The sequence below is a fragment of the Rhinoraja longicauda genome, chromosome 15, assembly GCF_053455715.1.
Source record: "Rhinoraja longicauda isolate Sanriku21f chromosome 15, sRhiLon1.1, whole genome shotgun sequence".
Classification (NCBI taxonomy): Eukaryota; Metazoa; Chordata; class Chondrichthyes; order Rajiformes; family Arhynchobatidae; genus Rhinoraja; species Rhinoraja longicauda.
The window spans coordinates 3001887-3022286 of NC_135967.1; the positions used below are offsets into that span (position 1 = coordinate 3001887).

Consider the following 20400-nt stretch of genomic DNA (forward strand, 5'->3'; position numbering starts at 1 on the left):
CCAACAAACGACAAATTTGGAAAAATAAATAAAGTTTCATTGGTTGGAATCATGATAAATACGTGAAATTAGTCAAATGTGTTTTAGTGTCAGATGTCCCAGACAGAACAATGACATTCGTAAGACAGACACAAAATGCTGGAGTAACTCAGAGGGCCAGGCAGCATCTCTGGAGAGAAGGAATGGGTGACGTTTCGGGTTGAAACCCTTCTTCGGACACTTTCATTTGAACAAAATTCTTACTTACAGCAGCACAACAAAATATGTAAACATACTACTCTGTAAACAATATAATAAACAAGAAAAAAGTTCAGTGTATATATATATATAGACACACACACATATATATATATAATGCATATACACATACACACACACACAAGTATATAGACAATAGGTGCAGGAGTAGGCCATTCAGCCCTTCGAGCCAGCACCGCCATTCAATGCGATCATGGCTGATCACTCTCAATCAGTACCCCGTTCCTGCCTTCTCCCCATACCCCCTCACTCCGCTATCCTTAAGAGCTCTATCCAGCTCTCTCTTGAAAGCATCCAACGAACTGGCCTCTGTTGTACTTCGTGGTCCGGTACCTGTTGTACCTTTGTTGTGACTCTGGAAGGACCACGAGTACACATGTTTAAGATGTTATCATGGTGGAGCTTAACTCCAGGCTGTTTATTCCAAGGTCGCCTGGATCCAGAGTGACCGCCTAATCACACCAATCACTTATATACACAGGCATACAAAGTAGTTCTTGGATACACAAAGTAGTCCCAGCAATATCGCAACATCCACCTTGTCTTATATATTACAACATCCCCCTTGTCTTATATAAAATTGTTTTCTTTACCATTCGAGGGCTAAAATATATTTAACAAACAAAACCAAAACACCATTGCTTTTTGCAAACAAAACCAATAACACAACTAAACACAATTAAACACAATTGCTTTTTTTCGCCTTCATGGTGGTCACTCCTCTGCGGAATTTCACTCATCACCGGGTGGTCACTCATCTCCGGGTGGTCACTCCACAGATATATACATTTATATACAAAAACATCAAATATAAAACATTAAGCTTTCAGTACATAGATCACTACACAGATCATTAAACACAAAATATTCATTTTGTTCCATATCTTCCCCTCAAGAAGACGTGCTGTGCAGATCAAAACGTAGTGTAGGCTCTTGATGCTCCACCACCATGACTTGGCTCCCACTGCTGGGCTGGCACTGCTGAGCTGGCACTGCTGTAATCACGGTGCGATCGCGCCTCCTCTGCAGTACGCGCTGGCCCCGCCCACAGGTGCTTCACGGCAGCTGCCGCTCAACTTTTCGAACGCGCTGCCGCTCGCCCCGCCCACAGGTGCTCCCCGGCCCCGCCCACAGGTGCTCCCGGCAGCTGCCGCGCAATTCGAACGCGCTGCCGCTGCCTCGGGCCCAGGGCCGTCCCGACTCTACAGTCGACGCGCCTGGGTGAGTATGCAGTGCCTCGGCCTTACCGGCCGCCGCACCTACGCGGGCGGTCGGTCCCTCCGGTCGCCGCACACCTCCGTGGGTGTCGGTCTCCTCCGGGGCTCTCCCGGTCGCCGCACACCTCCGTGGGTGTCGGTCTTACCGGTCGCCGCATACCTCCGTGGGTGTCGGTCTTCCCCGGTCACCGCACACCTCCGTGGGTGTCGGGTCTCCCGGTCGCCGCACACCTCCGTGGGTGTCGGTCTTCCCCGGTCGCCGCACACCTCCGTGGGTGTCGAGTCTCCCGGTCGCCGCACACCTCCGTGGGTGTCGGTCTTCCCCGGTCACTGCACACCTCCGTGGGTGTCGGGTCTCCCGGTCGCCTACGGTCTCTCCCCCGCGAAGCAGTCGCAGGCTCCCAATCTCGGGCCTGCACAGGTGCTGGGCCGCGATGTGGGCCTTCACACACCGCCCTCAGCAGCTTGCAGCGTCACATCGGCAGCTCGCCGCTGACTACTGAGCAGGTAAGTATACCTACATATATTGGCCCCTTACCGAGCGGGAAACTTTTTTCGTTCTTCAGGGCTCTATCTTATCTTCCTGTTAACCTTTTTGCTGGGTTCCTTTTTGTTAACCTTCTATTTTTTTTTTCTTTCTTACGCACTTGTTAACTTTTTTTCTTGGGGTTTTTGTTGTTTTCCTTTTCTAGGCTGAACACCCAAACCGCTGCCACCATGTTGTTCTTCGTGGTCCGGTACCTGTTGTACCTTTGTTGTGACTCTGGACGGACCACGAGTGCACATGTTTAAGATGTTATCATTGTGCAGCTTGTACTCCGGGCTGTTTATTCCAAGGCCGCCTGGATCCAGAGTGACCGCCTAATCACACCAATCACTTATATACACAGGCATACAAAGTAGTTCTTGGATATACAAAGTAGTCCCAGCAATACCACAACAGCCTCCACTGCCTTCTGAGGCAGAGAATTCCACACCTTCACCACTCTCTGACTGAAAAAGTTCTTCCTCATCTCCGTTCTAAATGGCCTATATGTAGACACACATAGATATATAGACACACATATATACATACCATGAGGAAATATATACATAAATGTCACACATGATGCTCTTACTGTGAAGGTGTTCTGCTCTGTAAGCCAATAGAACAGCTCTGGTAAAGGTAATGCAAGGGCGTTACCTTCTGTTTCTGGCTGAGGTGGACACCCTGACACCACGAACTCTGAATAAAACATCTCCACCGTCTCGTTATTCATTGATCAACATGGCACGGGGGTGGCACCACCCTGTAACATGGATGACCGATTTCCAGTGCGGCGGCAAGGCTTTGAGGGCAGGGTGCGCCCTGTAACATGAATATCCCACGTTCTCCAGCGGCACGGAGACGCAGTGCGGGGGGGCACCCTGTAACCTGAATACCTAACACTTTCCCCAGCTGGCTTGAGTCCGCCGCCCTGGACGCTGAATATCTCTGTCGCAGCGTAGCAGCGCGGCGTCGGTAATGAGGTATGCGCGATCCCGGGTTGGATGGATTGGACCGCCCCCGATGTGCTAAAGCAGAGTCGGTAATGGTCGCTGCGGGTGGAGTCCGGCGGTCATTTGCTCTTTAAGCGCCCGGGAGGGAGTGAGGTAGTGTAGGGCAGGGTGCGGGGTGTGGACGCGGCGCGGTCCCGGCCTTCCCTTCAAGATGGCGGAGGCTGTGGGGGTGGCGGACACCCGGCGGCTGCACAGCAAACCGCAGGACCTCAACGACGCCTACGGGCCCCCCAGCAACTTCCTGGAGATCGACATCTTCAACCCGCACACCGTCGGCGTGGGCAGGACCAAGTACACCACCTACGAGGTCCGCATGAGGGTGAGTGCCCGCCCTACCCTGCCCTCCCTCGCCGCCGACTGGCCGGGCGCAGCTGCAAACGGAGCTCCGGGCTGCGGTCGCGGCCTCGCCCACCCACAGTCTCTCCCCTCAGCCCCATCCCCACCCCTCCCCCCACCATTGCAGTCTCTCCCCTCACCCCACCCCAACCATGGCAGCCTCTCCCCACCCCCCCCCCCACCATTGCAGTCTCTCCCCTCACCCCACCCCAACCATGGCAGCCTCTCCCCACCCCCCCCCCCCCCACCATTGCAGTCTCACCCCACCCCAACCATGGCAGCCTCTCCCCACCCCCCCCCCCCACCATTGCAGTCTCACCCCACCCCAACCATGGCAGCCTCTCCCCACCCCCCCCCCCCACCATTGCAGTCTCTCCCCTCACCCCACCCCAACCATGGCAGCCTCTCCCCACCCCCCCCCACCATGGCAGTCCCTCCCCACACTGTCCACACCCCCCATGGCAGTCTCAGCCCTCACCCACCCCCACATGGCAGTCTCTCCCCCCCCCCCCCATGGCAGTCCCTCCCCTCACCCCCCCCACCCCAACCATGGCAGTCTCTCCCCACACTGTCCACACCCCAACCATGGCAGTCTCTCCCCTCAGCCCCCCTTCCACCATGGCAGTCTCTCCCCTCAGCCCCCACCCCCCCAACCATGGCAGTCTCTCCCCTCAGCCCCCCTCCACCATGGCAGTCTCTCCCCTCAGCCCCCACCCCCCAACCATGGTAGTCTCTCCCCTCAGCTGGAGAGATGCCTTCCTGCAGTATCAGCCTCAGGTGGTCCTTGCAGGAATCCAGTGCACTTTGTTCGGTTTGGCATTTTAAAGAGAAATGCTGAGTCCTAGGTCTTATTTCTAATTGAAATATTTTTTTAAATTACAAAATTGAGTTTATTTGAGCAATAAATATATACATGATCTTACAAAACTCCATCTGACATTCTCGGAGGCTATTATTCAACTACACAATTTTACCCCACAGAACTACTGACTACAGAACTACAAACGTTTTGTTTATAGGGGCGGTAGATTATCTATTTAGGAAAATTAGCGAATTTCTCATTAACTTTTCCATGGATTTTTTTTCACCCTAGCTACAAAATATTGGGAAAGAGCAAATGGGCTCTTAACATTGAATCCATGTTCCTGTTTAGCCTTTCTAATTTATGGATGGATAAATGTGGTTAGGGAGCTTCTTTTATTTCTCATGACAGCTATTTGGAAGGTGGTTTGAGGGAACAAATTTTTCTTGGTAGTTAATAATTAACTCCTTAAAAATAACATCCATGGCATTTGGAAACTAAATGTTTAATATTGTGGTGGTCTGCAATGTAGAGGAAGGTGTGTGGTCAGATTAAAGACGCATAACATGTTTGACTTAAGAACTTTAAAACACTTTTTAGTCCCAGTTTAATGTTGCAATATCTTATTTTTAAATTAAACATGAAATTGTAAAACTCCATAATTTGTATATTATTTGTCTCTATTATGGAGAACTAAACAAATAAAATGTGAATTCCATGCATTGGTGTTAGATAAACAGTTTGGATGCTATTGTGCAGCATGAAAAGATACTAATGATCTGCTATAAAATTAAATTGTCTGCAAGAATTGTTTGTATAACCGCACGAGATGCAACACCTGTCCCTTTACCTTCCCCCTCAACTCCATCAAAGGACCCAAACAGCCTTTCCAGGTGAGACAGAGGTTCACCTGCACCTCCTCCAACCTCATCTATTGCATCCGCTGCTCTAGATGTCAACTTATAAACAATAAACAATCTATTTATTCATTTCCCCTATGTTCTCAAAATCTCTGTAAAACGTCTTTGAGTATATGAAAAGCGCTATATAAATAAAATGTATTATTATTATTATTAACTTATTTATATCGGCGAAACCAAGCGCAGGCTCGGCGATCGCTTCGCTGAACACCTGCGCTCGGTCCGCATTAACGCAACTGATCTCCCGGTGGCCCAGCACTTTAACTCCCCCTCCCATTCCCAGTCTGACCTCTCTGTCATGGGCCTCCTCCAGTGCCATAGTGAGGCCCGCCGGAAATTGGAGGAGCAGCACCTCATATTTCGCCTGGACAGTTTGCGGCCCGGTGGTATGAACGTCGACTTCTCCAACTTCAGATAGCTCCTCTGTCCCTCCCTTCCCCTCCTCCTTCCCAGATCTCCCTCTATCTTCCTGTCTCCACCTATATCGTTCCTTTGTCCCACCCCCGACATCAGTCTGAAGAAGGGTCTCGACCCGAAACGTCACCCATTCCTTCTCTCCCGAGATGCTGCCTGACCTGCTGAGTTACTCCAGCATTTTGTGAATAAATCGATTTGTACCAGCATCTGCAGTTATTTTCTTATACTATTGTTTGTATACCTGATGTTTCTGTGCTAATGAGCATGTGATTTTTTTATTGGAAGTGATTTCCTTTCTTAAATTTACTGTCAAATGTGTAGACTTTTAATTGTTTTTTTTCCAAACCAGGATATCTCTCCATCTTTCCCCCACCCAAGTTGTACCAGCTTCAAAGTCATCTTGTTGAGTCTCATGTGTAGGAAAAAAAACTGCAGATGCTGGTTTAAATCGAAGGTAGACACAAAATGCTGGAGTAACTCAGCGGGTCAGGCAACATCTCAGGAAGGAAGGAATGGGTGACATTTCGGGTCAAGACTGAAGAAAGGTCTCGACCCAAAACGTCACCTATTCCTTTAATCCAGAGATGCTGTCTGACCTGCTGTTACTCCAACTTTTTGAGTCTATTTATACAAGACCTTTTTGTTCTAAAGATCAGGATGGCAATCTGAGATGCTGACCTGAGTATTACATTAGTGTACATTTTTAGTAGTCTTTCTAATCAGACCCTGATAACTTTATAGGGATGAGGGCTGTGAAGTTGCAAGTACCCAGTATTTTCTCATAGGAATTCTCCAGTTTGATAAGGTTTTATGGGGGTAATCATGTCAAAAGATTTATCAATTAAACTTTGGAGCGGAGGGGAAATGCTGGAGATGCTCAACTGGTCTGGCATTATTTGCAGAGTGAAACAGAAAAAGATTTAATATTTCGGATGATTGACCTTTCCACCAGATCTTTATTGGGAAGATGGGTGACAAGAGGTGTTAGTTTGTTCCACTGCAGATTCTTCAGAATGAATGATGTGAGTTTCTTGTCGTACATGTGGTACATGTAGTATTGGAACAATGAAAACGAGTATGGCAGCAGAATCACAGGAACATAGACTCAGACACCAAACAAAACCAAATCTTACATAAATTATATATAATTTATATACAAATTACACAAATTCTACAATGCAGTGAAAGAAGACTGGGGGTGGGGGTCAATCATTAGAAAGTTAGTTTGTTGTTTGTACTGGTACTGAGGTAGGATTAGCGTTGTGCAGGGCAGATCGAGAACCTGACAATTGTAGGAAGGTAGGCATTCCCGAAGCTGGTGAAGTGAGACTTCAACTTTCTGTACGCCCCCCATGGTAGCAGGGAGAAGAGGGCATGATGCAGATTGTGAGGATACTTAATAATAAATGTCACTGCCTTCGGCAGCCTCTTGTCGAGATGCTTTTGATGGTAGGGATGGACTGGGACCAAGTCAACCACACTGCAACCTCTTGCATTCCTGTGCATTGGAATTGCGGTACCAGGCCATAATTCAACTGGTCAGGATACTTCCTACAATAGATCTGCAGAAGTTTGAGTATTCAGTGACATGCTAAATCTTTTATTACTTCTAAGGAAGAAGAGGGTAGTCCACCTTTCGGATTACATCTATGTGCTGGGTCCAGAACAGGTCATCTTGGGTCCTGCACATGGATGGACATAGATATGTATGACAAAAGAATTCGTTCGTCTTGATGGATCGACTTGCAATTCAAACTTGTGCTCTTATCTCCACAGGCAGTATGTTTTGTGGCCATTCTTAGTGTGAAGTTGAGAGAATACAGAGTGAAGCGAGCACGTGAAGCTTCTGGTAGAAATGTCCGTGGAAATGAGTGCAATCATTAATATCCTATGTTTAAAACTAATCAATTGTTTGAATACTGTCCCAAAGTGGTGAAGTACTCTGAATGATATGGGTATAAGAATTAAGTTTACATTTCTTGATTCTTTTTTTACTAGATCAATCTTATTATTAATATTTCTTTAATCAATATGATACACCTGGGTGGCAGACCACTTTTCAAAGACCTACCTTAAATGGAGTGTTTCTATAAATTGCAACTTTAAATGAAAACAGTACAGTACTTTCACAGTGAATTGTAGGCTCCTAGGGAGTGCAGTAGTGCAGAGGCATCTAGGAGTATAGATGCATAGTTCTCTGAAACTTGTGTCACTAAATAGGGTGGCAGGGAAGGCTTTTGGTAATATTGGCCTTCATCAGTTGGGGTACTGAGTACAGAAGGTGGAACCTTCCTCCACATTGTATTACAGTTGTGCAAGATGTTGGTGTGGCTGCATTTGGTGTTCTGTGTTCAGTTTGTGTCACCTGGCTAGAGAAAGGATTTAATTAAGCTGGATTTCCAATGAATCTGCTCTAACTTGAGGGCTGAGCTCGCGGGAGAGGTTGGACAGGCCATGATTGTATTCCTTGGAGCACAGAAGGCTGGGGTGTACAAACTGAGGAGAATATATGGGGTGAATGCAAGGAATCCTTTGCCCAGGATAGGGGAGTCAAGTACCAGCGGACGTGTGTTTAAAGTAAGAAGGGAAAGATTTAATATGACCTGAGGGGCAACTTTTCCACTAAAAGGGCGGTGGGTATATGGAATGAGCTGTCAGAGGAGGTAATGGAGGCAGGTACAATTACATTTAAAAGGCACTTGCACAGTACATGGATAGGAAAGGTGGAGAGGTTTAGATAATCTGAATTGTATTTAGCTGGAAGAAGGTCTTGATCCAGAGATGCTGCCTGTCCCACTGAGTTACTCCAGAATTTTGTGTCTACCTTTGATTTAAACCATCATCTGTAGTTCTTTCCTACACAGGGATATGAGGCAAATGAGCACATTGAACGAGCTTGGATGGGGCATCTTGGTCGGCCTGGATGTGTTGGGCTGAAGAGCCTGTTTCTATGTATGACATTGTCTCTATATCTTGCATGATACTTGGCTGAAGCTATTTCTGTAAATTTAATTCCAGGGAATGCTCCAAGATCTGGGGGAACAAGTACCATGATATACTTGTGTTCCTATTCTTGTGGCAAATGCATCTGTGCAGAAAATATTTGTAAATCTACTAAATGTTTCATCTTGATTTAAGATAGAGATATGGTAGATAACAAATCTTGGTACAATGATGGACTGAATTTGTTTCTGGGGGAAATTGGTACCAGAGCAGAATCAGGAATGACAGGGAATATGTAATGTTGGTGCTTGCCTCATTGGAGAAAGAGGACAGGATAGTTGTCAAGTTCATACGTAGTATTTCTATTGTTTCGTGTTGAGATACAGCATGAAAAATGGGGCCCTTTGGCCCATTGAGTCCATGCTGACCATCGATCATGAATTCACACTAGTTCTGTATATCCCCACTTTCCCTTCCACTCCCGACACACTAGGGGTAATTTAGAGGCCAATTAACCTACAAATGTGCACTCTTTGAGATGTGGGAAGAGACCAGAACACCTGGAGCAAACCCATGCAGTCACAGGGAGAAAATGCAAATACCACACAGACAGCACCCAAGGTCAGGAGTGAACACTCTTCTCTGGCACTGAGAGGCAGCAGCTCTATGAGCTGTGCCACGATAATGCCCTACTTGTATTTGAGTTGAGGATTGTAGATGTGGCATATGTAGATGTGGCACTTGTTTCCACTTTTTTAAATGTGGAAAACATAATAATCTTAGATGATTGAACTAAGTAACATCCAATTGCCTTGCATTTTAATGACAATGAGCAATTTAATTTTGACTAAGTTTGTAGTTTTCTTTATACCTTCAGAGCAGTTTGAGCTTGCATCCCTTCATCTTTTGGTTGGGCACACACATTTATCTGGCAGCTTCATGAAATGCAGTGAATATCAGCTAATGAGTATTATTGCCACTTCAGCTTTCAACAATTCTGATGTCCTGTGGAAGGGGAGATGTCCTGTGCTGTGATTTATAACAGAGGACAGAAAAAAAGGTTTGGTTTAACTTATTTCCTGAAGTTGTAACTCATTCTGGAGCAAAGTTCAATTGGCCAAAACCTTTCATTGCTTTATTTGGAGAATGATGCTAATTTGCAGGTGACAGACCTTAGCTTGATGAGACAACTATCAACAGGAGAGGTAAGGGTCTGCAGATGCTGGTTCACAAAAAAAGACAGTGCTGGAGTTAACTCAGCAGGCCAGACAGCATCCCTGAAGAATGTGGGCGGGTGATGTTTTGGGGACTTGCTTCAGATTGAAGGACTCGGTCTGAAGAAAGTTCCTGACCAGAAACATCATCTATCCATGTTCTCCAGAGATGCTACTTGACCTGCTGAGTTACTTCAGCATTTTTTTCTATCAATAGGGTATATTGATTTCCTGATTCAACACAGCAATGGTTGCAGTCTCATTTCGCTTTGCAGATATGTGGTGCTTAACATGTGTCTGAATTTCTAAAATACAATTATTTTGTGTAATTTCACAAGTACATATTGCTTTGAAATGTTCAGTTTACTTTTCTGTTGGTTGCATTCATAGGTTTGCTGGTTCCTTAATGTTCTGATACATTGTGATGACTTGTCACAGGGTTAGGGAAGTTCTCGTTTAGGTATGCAAGAATCTCATGATCCAGGCAATGTTGTCAAACTAATCTGTAGAGATTTGTTGAAATCTTTTGGACCTGCTTGTATGTTTAGACTACTAGCTATTGTAAATGTGCTTCCTGTCCTATCAGGCTAGAAGTGCATTTAGGAAATAATCTGAATTGTGTTTAGCTGGAAGATCCATCAACTATAAGTTGAGTGCTTGTAAGTCTATTTAATTATCCTTCACCCAGGGGTCATTAGTGGGTCTGGAGACTATTTGAAATGGTTTGGGGAATGCATTGACTGTCTTAAGTCACAACAAATGTCTTGCATTTCCATTTAAAAAAACCTTTAGTCTCCAGTATTATTTCTCTTCCTCCTTTCCCACCACTCAAATAATTCATTTCAGCCCTGTTGCTAGTTGTTCAAAATCAGTATGATCTGTTTTTAAATTTATTCATAAATCCTTGTATCCAGCACTTCATCACCCAGCTCTGTGTTGATTGCAATATCTTTGCTTCATGGAGGCAAGAAGAGTGTGAAGGACTCATAATTGTTCTTCAATTACTGTTGTAGCAATGTTTAATTGCAGATATACTTAACACTGGTCTCGTGGACTTTGAATTCCAGTTCTTGACTTGGTCTGTTTGGTGACTTGCTGTTTATGGTTCAAACATCCTGAAATGTCTCTAATCTGCTAATGCTTCAATAAACATTTTTCAATTTGATATTTGTTCTGTTCCTCACATTTGTTGTGCAGTAATTTTCAATTCTTCAAAGTCTGAATCAATTTGAACTTTGAAGTGTTACTTTGTGCTCCAACTGAATTTCCACTTTGTATTGTGTTAGTTGTCTGAGTGATTTGAGTACATGCTTTGCAGTCTGACTGGAAAAATGTTTATCCTTATCAATAGATTTAAAACAATTTGTACTCGTGCACATAGTGATTTAGTTAAGCTGCAACCTGGGTTGTGAATGCAATCTTTTGTGACTTGCCTGGCAAGCAAATCCAATAATTGAAATTGGGGACAGGTTTGCAGGTTCCTACTCTTCCCACATTAATTTTGTGTTTTTTGCTAAAGAAAATGGGAAAGTAATTAAAATTTAAAGGATTTTTCCCTATTCAAAATCAATGATCACTGCCTTATCAATAGCTTTAGAAAACTTTGATAGATTACATCTTGGGTAGATAAAATAAATGTAGATGTATACCAAAATAACTTTTAGTTTCTATGTAAATGATTTTGTTGGAAGAATTTATTTAATGTAAATTTGAATGGTTTTCTGCCATAATTTGACCTTGGTGTATTTGTACGGATGTGTCCTACAATAGTTGTAATCATTGTTGCTTAATGATCCACAATGCCAGCAATTTCCAGCAAAAATTTTATGGTCCAGATTTATTCAGCTAGTGTTGCCTTTCATTGATCAATGAAGAAAACTATCCAGCAATCCTTGGCAAGGATTTCCTTTGCCTGAATTTTATTGTCAATAATAAGGAATCTGAGCACTAAGTGAACTTGGCAAGCAACATTGGACTTAAAAGCTCAACATTTTTCCTTTTTGCAGACAAATCTCCCCATTTTTAAGGTGAAAGATTCGTGTGTGCGCAGACGATACAGTGACTTTGAATGGTTAAAAAGTGAATTGGAGCGAGACAGCAAGGTAAAGGACACCGGAAAGATTTGGGCTTTAGACCCATCTATTGGTTTATAGATCTCAATTGCTTACTCATTTGAACTCTGTTTACATTGTAATCATCAACTTTTTAAACACTACTATCCACTTTCAATAAAATTGTTATCAATGCAGTTAATTTGAAAGCTAATTTACAAATTTGGTGTGTTTTAATTAAGATATTGTATAGATGAGTGCAATTTTATAATTATGACTAATATTCTGACCATGCCTTCTCTTGAACAGTGGCTTTTGATAAGACCTTTGCTAAATATTAAGTTTAGTGATTGTCCAGTGACCACTTGGTGATTTTACTCCGTAGAGCTGCATCCAGCTATTAAAGGATCACTTGATTATTTTACAGGAACATCTGCTTCTAGATGACAGTCTACAATATGTGACTGTCTTTCATTGCCATGGCAATATAAATACGGTTGAAGTGAGCAAGGCAATATTTTTGATCTGAAGCTTCCTATACTGCATTGGATATTTGACCTATTGTCAGAATAGGAACATTAGAACAGTTTAGTTGACAAGGTGGTGATTATAAAGCTACTGAGGGATTTGTCAATATTTCAGATTATTGCCTTAAATTTTGGATATTTAATTTCCTGCTTTGTATCAGGAAAGTGGGAAACCATTTATTTTAAAGTCTGACTTTTTCTGAACTGGCTTTATTTTGATGTAAATTTAAAAACTGTTGTCTCTAATTTTTTTATTTGCTGTAGATTGTTGTGCCACCATTACCAGGAAAAGCTTTGAAACGACAGCTTCCGTTTAGAATGGATGAAGGAATTTTTGAAGAGTCTTTTATTGAAGAAAGAAGAGCTGGATTAGAACAATTCATTAACAAGTAAATTTATAGACTAATTTTGCCAATTAGAAATCTTAAAATTTGTGAGGAATGAAACTGAAACAATAAACCAGTGTTCATGCCCTTCACTAATTACCTCAAAGACACTTGAGCCTTTTGTTTTGCTGCAGTCTTTCAGGTGACAGTACTGAATGAGGAGTTTTAGTATTTGGACTCTGCATCAGAAAGAATAGTCATATTTCCAAATTGGGTTGTTTGATTTGGAGGGAATCCTGCAAGTAATTTTGTGCATATATCTGAGTGTGCTCAGATTTGACAGGTCTAACCAAGGCACATATCTCGTAAGGTCATAAATGATAGAATAAATGAATGCTTTATTGTCACATATGACAAGTCACAGTGAAATTCTTTACTTGCTATGGGTATGCAAATAGTCACCATGTAAAGGGCGCCCACAAAGTTACAAAGTATCCGAGCCAGGTCCCTCTGTGTTCATCCATCCCCCTCCTATGGCAGTCCTCCCACAGTTCCTCCATTGTTCGCCCCCTCATGCTGGATCTGCCATTGTTCTTTCTCCCGCCACCTCACGGTGGCCCCCCCCCCCCCCCCCCCCCCCCATGCCGGGTGCTCTTTTGTCCTCTCCCAATGGCAACATCCACATCCCCACATGGTCCATTCTTGTCCATCGGTTGGCACCCTCATTGACTGCCGCACTCGCCACTATCGCCACTGGGTCCTCACCGGATGTCTCCGTGGCGCTGACACAGGTACCGTCGGACATGAGCTTGGTCAACTCCGTCGGCCGCAAACTCCAACCCGCGAGGCTCCACCAACCCTCGAAGTAGAGCTTCTCCGCAGCCTTCCGGGAGGCATGTGCGAGCAGAATTAGACCATTCGGCCCATCCAGTCTACTCCATCAGTGGATAATATTTTTTTAGTATAGTTTAGAAATACAGCGCGGAAACAGGCCTTTCGGCTCACCGGGTCTGCGCCGAACAGCGATTCCCGCACACTAACACTATCCTACGCCCACTAGGGACAATTTTTACATTTACCAAGCCAATTAACGTACAAACCTGTACATCTTTGGAGTGTGGGAGGAATCCGAAGATCTGAGAAAAGCCACGCAGGTCACGGAGAGAATGTACAAACTCCGTACAGACAGCACCTGTGGTCGGGAACGAACCTGGGTCTCCGGACCTGCATTCGCTGTAACTCCACTGCTGCTCCATCGTGACTGCCCTTCTGTCTCATTCCTCCCTTGAAATTGATAGAAATATTTTGCCGTGCATGATGTTTGTGATCTTGTGTGGCCACAGGGCACTTCTAATTTTTCATAATTGTAGTGTTAGGTATTTGTGGGGCTTTGTTTCTGTGAAAGTACAGGCATGTATTGGAAGCGGACAAAGTCTGAAGAAGGGACTCGACCCGAAACGTCACCCATTCCTTCTCTCCAGAGATGCTGCTTTTTGTGTCTACCATGTATTCCAAGCCTCTTGGTGACTTATAACAAATTTCCTTAAAAATATATATTTGAAGTAGGATGAGTTTGCTTGTAACAATTGATATGATATTGCAATGTTACGTTGCTTGTAATATCAAATTACATTGTAATATCAAATACCTAGAATTTGCAGCAATTGGATTATAATTTTCAGAAGTAGTATTTAGACTTGAGTAATTGCGTTGTGACAACAGCTAGATACATTTACAGGTTGTATTGGAAATGAGTTCTTGCATGAGGTTGATTGTAGGATATTCTATAATTTAAATAAGCATCACGATGTATTTAAAAGGGAATTCTTTAAAAATAAATTAAACTAGGTAAAATGCATGGTTGGTTTCAATGGGGAAAAGATAAACTTGGCATATGGCATGAAATTCTGTAACGGTAAATGGGTCTCTGGGCTAAATACTAAGAGGTATCTGCATTCATAGGGAGACAAATTAGATTGGTCATGATCTGTGCTCATCCAAGTTTGTAAAGCTGAGTAGCCTACTCCTTAATTCATAATTTTCATCGGTTAATTTTTTCATTTGTTAGAATTGCAGGTCATCCACTGGCCCAGAATGAACGCTGCCTCCACATGTTCTTGCAAGATGAATGCATCGATAGGAATTATGTACCTGGCAAAGTACGTCAATAGGTCAGCTGGGTGCTTTGACTTCTTCCAACCACCCCACTTGAATTACACTTTTACACATTGTATTCATTTGTAATCACTTGTCTTGACTTAAACAATTCAAAATAACCCTTGATTTCTTTTTTTTTAAACCGTGTACTTTCCCAAGTTCCTACAAATAAGTGTAGGCCCTGTAGTTTGGGACTCTTGCTCATGGTTTCACTTGAGCTGTAAACTTCAGATTATTGAGACTTCCCATTTCCCTTCTGTTACATTTTCTACTAAGTCCATGATTTCTGTTGAAGGAAATGACCCCATTGAAGTTCAATTCACAGATCACCCGAGGTGTTAAATACCCTTATGTTTTATAAGGCTTGATTTGATTAAAATATTTGTTCATGTTGTACCCTGTTAAGCTTGTGTGCCCCATGAAATGTTTACTGTTTTCAATATTGCTGGAGAACAGTTTACTGAAGAATCCAAGATCTTTTTCTAAAGATTTTATCTTCAAGGTAACTTGGTAGACTCCACTGATCTTGAGTATATATTCTCCAATTTCCCTCACCAACATTTTTTGTCGTGTGATGCACTGAATAGTTTTGTATGGAGTTGTAAAGGGTCATCTTGAAACAGATTGCAAACTGTTAACTGCCGGTGCCCACAAGATTATTTGCTCTAACTGTTTACTGCTTGGTCCTTGCCTATCAATAACATTTGTTATTTTGTACATTACAAAACTGCTTTATCAGAAGGTTAGTATGACTGAGTTCTTCTAACAACATATCCATGAACATTATTTATCTTGGACCCTTTCAGCCAAAAACAAGTGCTGGGGAATAATACATTGTCTGGGTTTTAAAGATTTTAAGTATCAGATGTGTTGCAATTTTTTTGTGTGATTGTGTTACACGTTGTTGAAAAATGTACATAATCTGTATATGAGCCTTGAGGTACAACTTCAACATCTTGGGAAATAACATTGTTTGGTAACTTCTCTATCAAAGTGACTTAACAAATATTCTAATTCCATTTGTTTAAACACTCCTAAGTGTTTAAAAACATTCTGTTTTTTAAGTAATTGAAGACTACTGGAAGTATGCTTGATGTTGGCAAGAAAGTCTGAGAAATGGTTGTGAAATCTGATTTTTGATTCATACATTGACTAAACTGCGTCAGATTAATTTCTGGTTTTGCTTCCAAAATGTGTACTCTTTCCTTGATTGCACTCCCATATTTTTCTTTGTTTAAACCAGGAAAGTATAAAGCACATTAAGTAAAGTTCAACTTCTGCACAGATTGTTCGTTATATAAAATTTGAGGGCGGTTGCAGTTGGTTTGAGATGGTTTGAAGCTTTTCTTGCTTCCAGTACAGGATGTGAATAATATACTGGTACAATATGCTTTTAATTCTGAAGCCCTGCAAAAGAAGCACAGGCACCTCTTTAAATATCCATTGTCTATTGATTGCTGGCTCTATTTAAAACTGAGCAGCCCTGTGGCCTTGTGATACACTTGTTTAACTTTGGAGACCCTGGTAAATAAAAATGGTATGTGGGCTATTTATCCAGTTAATGTCTTTGCTTACAAATTACTCTTGCAACTCAAGTCGGGTGTTTTAAACTGTAATGCTAGTTTAAAAATTGTACAGTTATTGGTGGGGTGGGCTTGGTGGGTGCTCGTGTTAACTGCAGTCAATACCCTACTATTAAACTGCCAATTCTTTTGATTCCTACCTCTATACCCCACCCCTAAAATCCAGATTCTGTGTAAGTGGACTTCTAAAGACTAATAGGGAAGCAAATCTGAGTCACCTGCAGCGCTTTGGATGGAAAGGCTGTTGACCTGAAGACAATTACAGTTGTTAGTCTCAATGTTAATCTGCTGCCCTGCTGTCTTGTTGCTATTTCATCTTTTCTGACCTAAATTTGTTCTTCTATCCTGTTTACTGTTTGTACTCGTGCATCAAAGTTTTTGCCGTAGCGATCTTTAGCGTTCCTGCCATTTTGTATTCCTACCATTTTGAATTGAGGAACAGTTGTTTTTTTTATTTCAACAGTTATCGAAAGAAGGTTTAACAAATGTGATTAGAGCAGATGGGGTGGGACATGAGGAAAGTGTTCAACTATTTATCAACCAAGGCAGTTCAGTGACCTAATTGATGCTGATTTACTTTGAAATTGGCCCTCTATTTTGGGTGTATTCATAACATTTGAAATTGCCTTTGTTGTGGGAAGCTTGATTTTCCTTGTGGATTGGAATGTGTGAAGTCTGTTATTTCATGGTTCAATTGCAAATGGAATTCTATCAATATTTATCCCAGCTTTGGGGATAACCCATTATTGAGACCTTGGAGTTTACAATTTTTCCACATGTAGACCCAGAAGTGGAAATAGAGTGTTGCCACTATTCGTTTGGGGCAATGAATAAACCTGAAGGTCAAGGAGGCAGCCCAAGCTTTTTGCAAATTGGAGATTGCTGAAATGCAGTGATCTATGTGTAGCCTGGAGCTTTCCTGTTTCATGAGGGTGAAGGGAAGAGTGAAGAAAACCATTCACTATATTTTTGGAGATGTGCATAATATTTTGGGACCAAATGGATTTGGAATATCCAGTTTCTTAGCTGGGTGTGGAATAGTAATTGAAACAAATGCACTAATACATTGGGACTGTTCAGTTTATACTTCTGGGAATACTGAACTAGATGTATAACTCTGTATCCTATCTATGAATGGGTATGTACAATATGCTCTGCACTTGAAGATTGATTCTCTCAATGTAGGGGTGATGCTCGAGGAGAATCTTTGCCAAAGATCATTGCAAAATGCAATCTGTCTCTCCCTCCAGAAACCAGAAATGAATCTGATTTTTGTTTAGTGGGTAAACTGGCATAAGGAGCTGACAGTTGAATCTTGTATTCAGCATTGTTGCCAATAATGTGTCCTCCTGACCTATTCGACACTTAAAGCAGAGTTTTCTGTAAATTCGCTTTGTACTATTACATTGGTTTAATTTGGATGCCTTGTGTGTCGCTGAGAAAGGATTACTCTTACTATGTTAAGCAGCTTTCTCTTGATCTGACAGATGTGTTCACTTATTGCATTCATAATAAACCACTGTAAAAATCACAATTTGTGTTGGTCTTTATTTTTGAATTGCATGAATTAAAGTAATGTATTTTTCTTGAAGACAACCACCGTTTTGAGTTGCAACCGATTTGCCTTATTCTGCTCCTAAAACATGAACCGATGAACAATTTTGCAACGATTGCCAGCATTTGGGGTTGGGCTAATTGCCTCTACCATCAAAAAAATGTGTAATTAATTCTTAAATTCGAATCTCAATATTGTTTGGATATAATATTGCATATTAACATAATTGTTTGGTTGATTCCACAGCATTTGTACTTTTAATCTGCTGACATTTGGGAATTTTAATGTGGTGCAGCAGTATAATCTTTAGGTAAACCCAGCAAGCTTCAAAGGTGCTTGTCCTCATGCTACCACTAAATCAGATCTATGCCAGGCCATCAGGATTTCTGAACAACTGATAGCGGATTATCAGAGTTGTATTACATTGGGTAACTTGAAGACTGCATTAGATTTGATGCTTGAACGCCATCACATTTACAATGCAGAACTCTAATGTAGACTACAGCTGGCTAAACATTCTTGCATTCATTTAAATGGAGCCATTTAACTCCTGTCCATCTGTGTGGCATCATGTTGCTACTTTGTATGCAAGTTCTAACAGTTACTCAACCATCCTATTGTTTAGATTGTCCCTTTTTTCTTTCCTGCCCTCTTGAAATTTAAAGTGGGGCTACGCAAAGATTGTCACACCCATGATGGCGTTAGTCCTTTATAAATTGTCTAGAATTCAGTGATGCAATGCTGGCAAGCTTGCTCTAAAGCAAACTTTAAAACAGTTATCCCTGCATGTTGTACATTGCTCCAGCTGATGAGTATAATCATGATGAATCTCTTGTAAAATGAGAGGAGATCTTGTGCACGGGATGTTTGCGCCCCCCCCCTTGTGCATCATGTGTAAGAAGGAGCTGCAGATGCTGGTTTATACCGCTCGGGCAGCATCTCTGGAGAAAAGGAATGGGTGGCATTTTGGGTCGAGACCCTTCGACTGAGATTCAGGGGAGAGGGAGACCAGGGATATGGAAGGGTAAGGTGTGAAAATGACAGATCAAAGCAGATGTTCAGGAAATATACATTGTTAATTGAGGGAAAGGTGATAATGAGGCATACAATCATTCAATCCATAAAATTTAATCAGGAGGACAGTGAAACTAGTCAAGAACTAGGGTGGGGAGAGAGAAGGAAAGCAAAGGTTACATGAAGTTGGAGAAATCAATAGTCGTACTGCCGAGGAAGAAGATTAGACTTTATTGCCTTCCATCACTGAGAAATGTGGGAATCCGCTATGGTGGATGTTTGTTAACTTTTATGTAGTTGTGTGTCTTGTTGCTTTTTTTAGTATGGCTGTATGGTAATTTGAGTTTCACTATACCTTATTTGGTACACGTGACAATAAACTGACCAACATCCCAAGCGGATGAGGTGCTGTCCCTCCAATTTGTGTAGGGCCGCCGCACTCTCACAGTGGAGGAGGCCCAGAACATTCCCTCTGAAACATCAACTGTTGCCCTGCCTGCACAGATGCTGCCTGACCCACTGAGTTCCTCCAGCAGTTTGTTTCTTGTTGTCCCTTGTCTCCAGCTGCAGCAGCGTTGGACAGAGATAATTGAACATCCATTTGAATGTAATTTTGGCAAGTCGAATCCACTGCCACAATTTCTAAAATGGGAATTTGTAGATGGTGTTTGTATTTGATTTAAATAAATTGCATATTTAGCTACTTGATATCTAGCATCCGAGTGACGGTGCAAGTCACTAAAAACAATTTACATAATTGTTGTAAATTCGTGTAAGATAATCAAATGCTTGAGGTAAGATGTGAAGGATTTGTGACCTCTTCAGCCTGGAGCAGAGGCACCAGAAAACGCCACCGACAATAGGGTGAATGTGGCCTAAATTGGTGCAGAAGATGGATGTTTTCTCCTGGAGAGAATTTTGTCAATTAGGGTAAGAATTTTATTCTGTTTTGGTGCATGTGACTAAACCCTCTTGACTCGTGAGGGAAGGGTTGTGGATGAGTAGAACCAAGTGTAAGCTGTATTTTGGGCAGCAGGGTTTTTGACATAGGAGTCCACAACTGGAACAGTGGATACCCTAGATTCAGTAGATGAGGTTGGAGGAGGTGCACGTGAACCTCTGCCTCACCTGAAAAGACTGTTGGTCCATTTGAATATATGGATTGGAAAGACAAGCTGGCAGGTTCATCTGTCCGAGTTATTCAATGGTCTTAAGTATATAGAATGGTAGACATTGTCGGGCCCATCGTAGGCACTGACCTCTCCACCATTAAAGGGATCTGCAGGAGGCAGTGTCTTAAAGGCAGCCAACATCATCAAAGTACCCACACCACTATCAAACTATGACTATTAAACACAGTTGATGATTGGTCACCTGGAGGCACCTTGGTGTTGAAATATGAAGAGAACCATTCTGTATGAATGAACCCCAATGGTCCAAGCAGTTCATCTTTGAGAGGATAGTTTATTTCCCCTATAAAACCTCGCAGGATGAAAACGAGAGTAGTTTATGGCTTTTTGATCCTTTTTCTCACGTACATT

General features: G+C 42.5%; 1 protein-coding gene across 2 annotated transcripts; it reads left to right on the plus strand.

Moving 5' to 3' along the window:
• The first annotated feature begins 2978 nt into the window (after positions 1-2978).
• LOC144600479 (sorting nexin-12) lies at positions 2979-17832 on the plus strand. Of its 2 annotated transcripts, none has more exons than XM_078412110.1 (5): positions 2979-3333; positions 11653-11748; positions 12489-12613; positions 14619-14721; positions 16457-17832. In XM_078412110.1, the coding sequence occupies exons 1-4, from the start codon at positions 3166-3168 to the stop codon at positions 14719-14721; spliced, it is 492 nt and encodes a 163-aa protein (XP_078268236.1). In that variant the 5' UTR covers positions 2979-3165; the 3' UTR covers positions 16457-17832. The 2 variants fall into 2 exon arrangements, with proteins under 2 accessions (XP_078268236.1, XP_078268235.1); XM_078412109.1 differs by having other exon boundaries at positions 14619-14709; positions 16457-17831.
• The last annotated feature ends 2568 nt before the right edge of the window (positions 17833-20400 follow it).

Bases quoted from the DNA above. Each gene is read 5' to 3' on its own strand.
- LOC144600479 (XM_078412109.1), top strand. From the start codon at position 3,166: ATGGCGGAGGCTGTGGGGGTGGCGGACACCCGGCGGCTGCACAGCAAA. The intron at 3,334-11,652 runs GTGAGTGCCCGC...TCCTTTTTGCAG, and splicing joins CCTACGAGGTCCGCATGAGG to ACAAATCTCCCCATTTTTAA. The intron at 14,710-16,456 runs GTACGTCAATAG...CCTAAAATCCAG, and splicing joins GGAATTATGTACCTGGCAAA to ATTCTGTGTAAGTGGACTTC.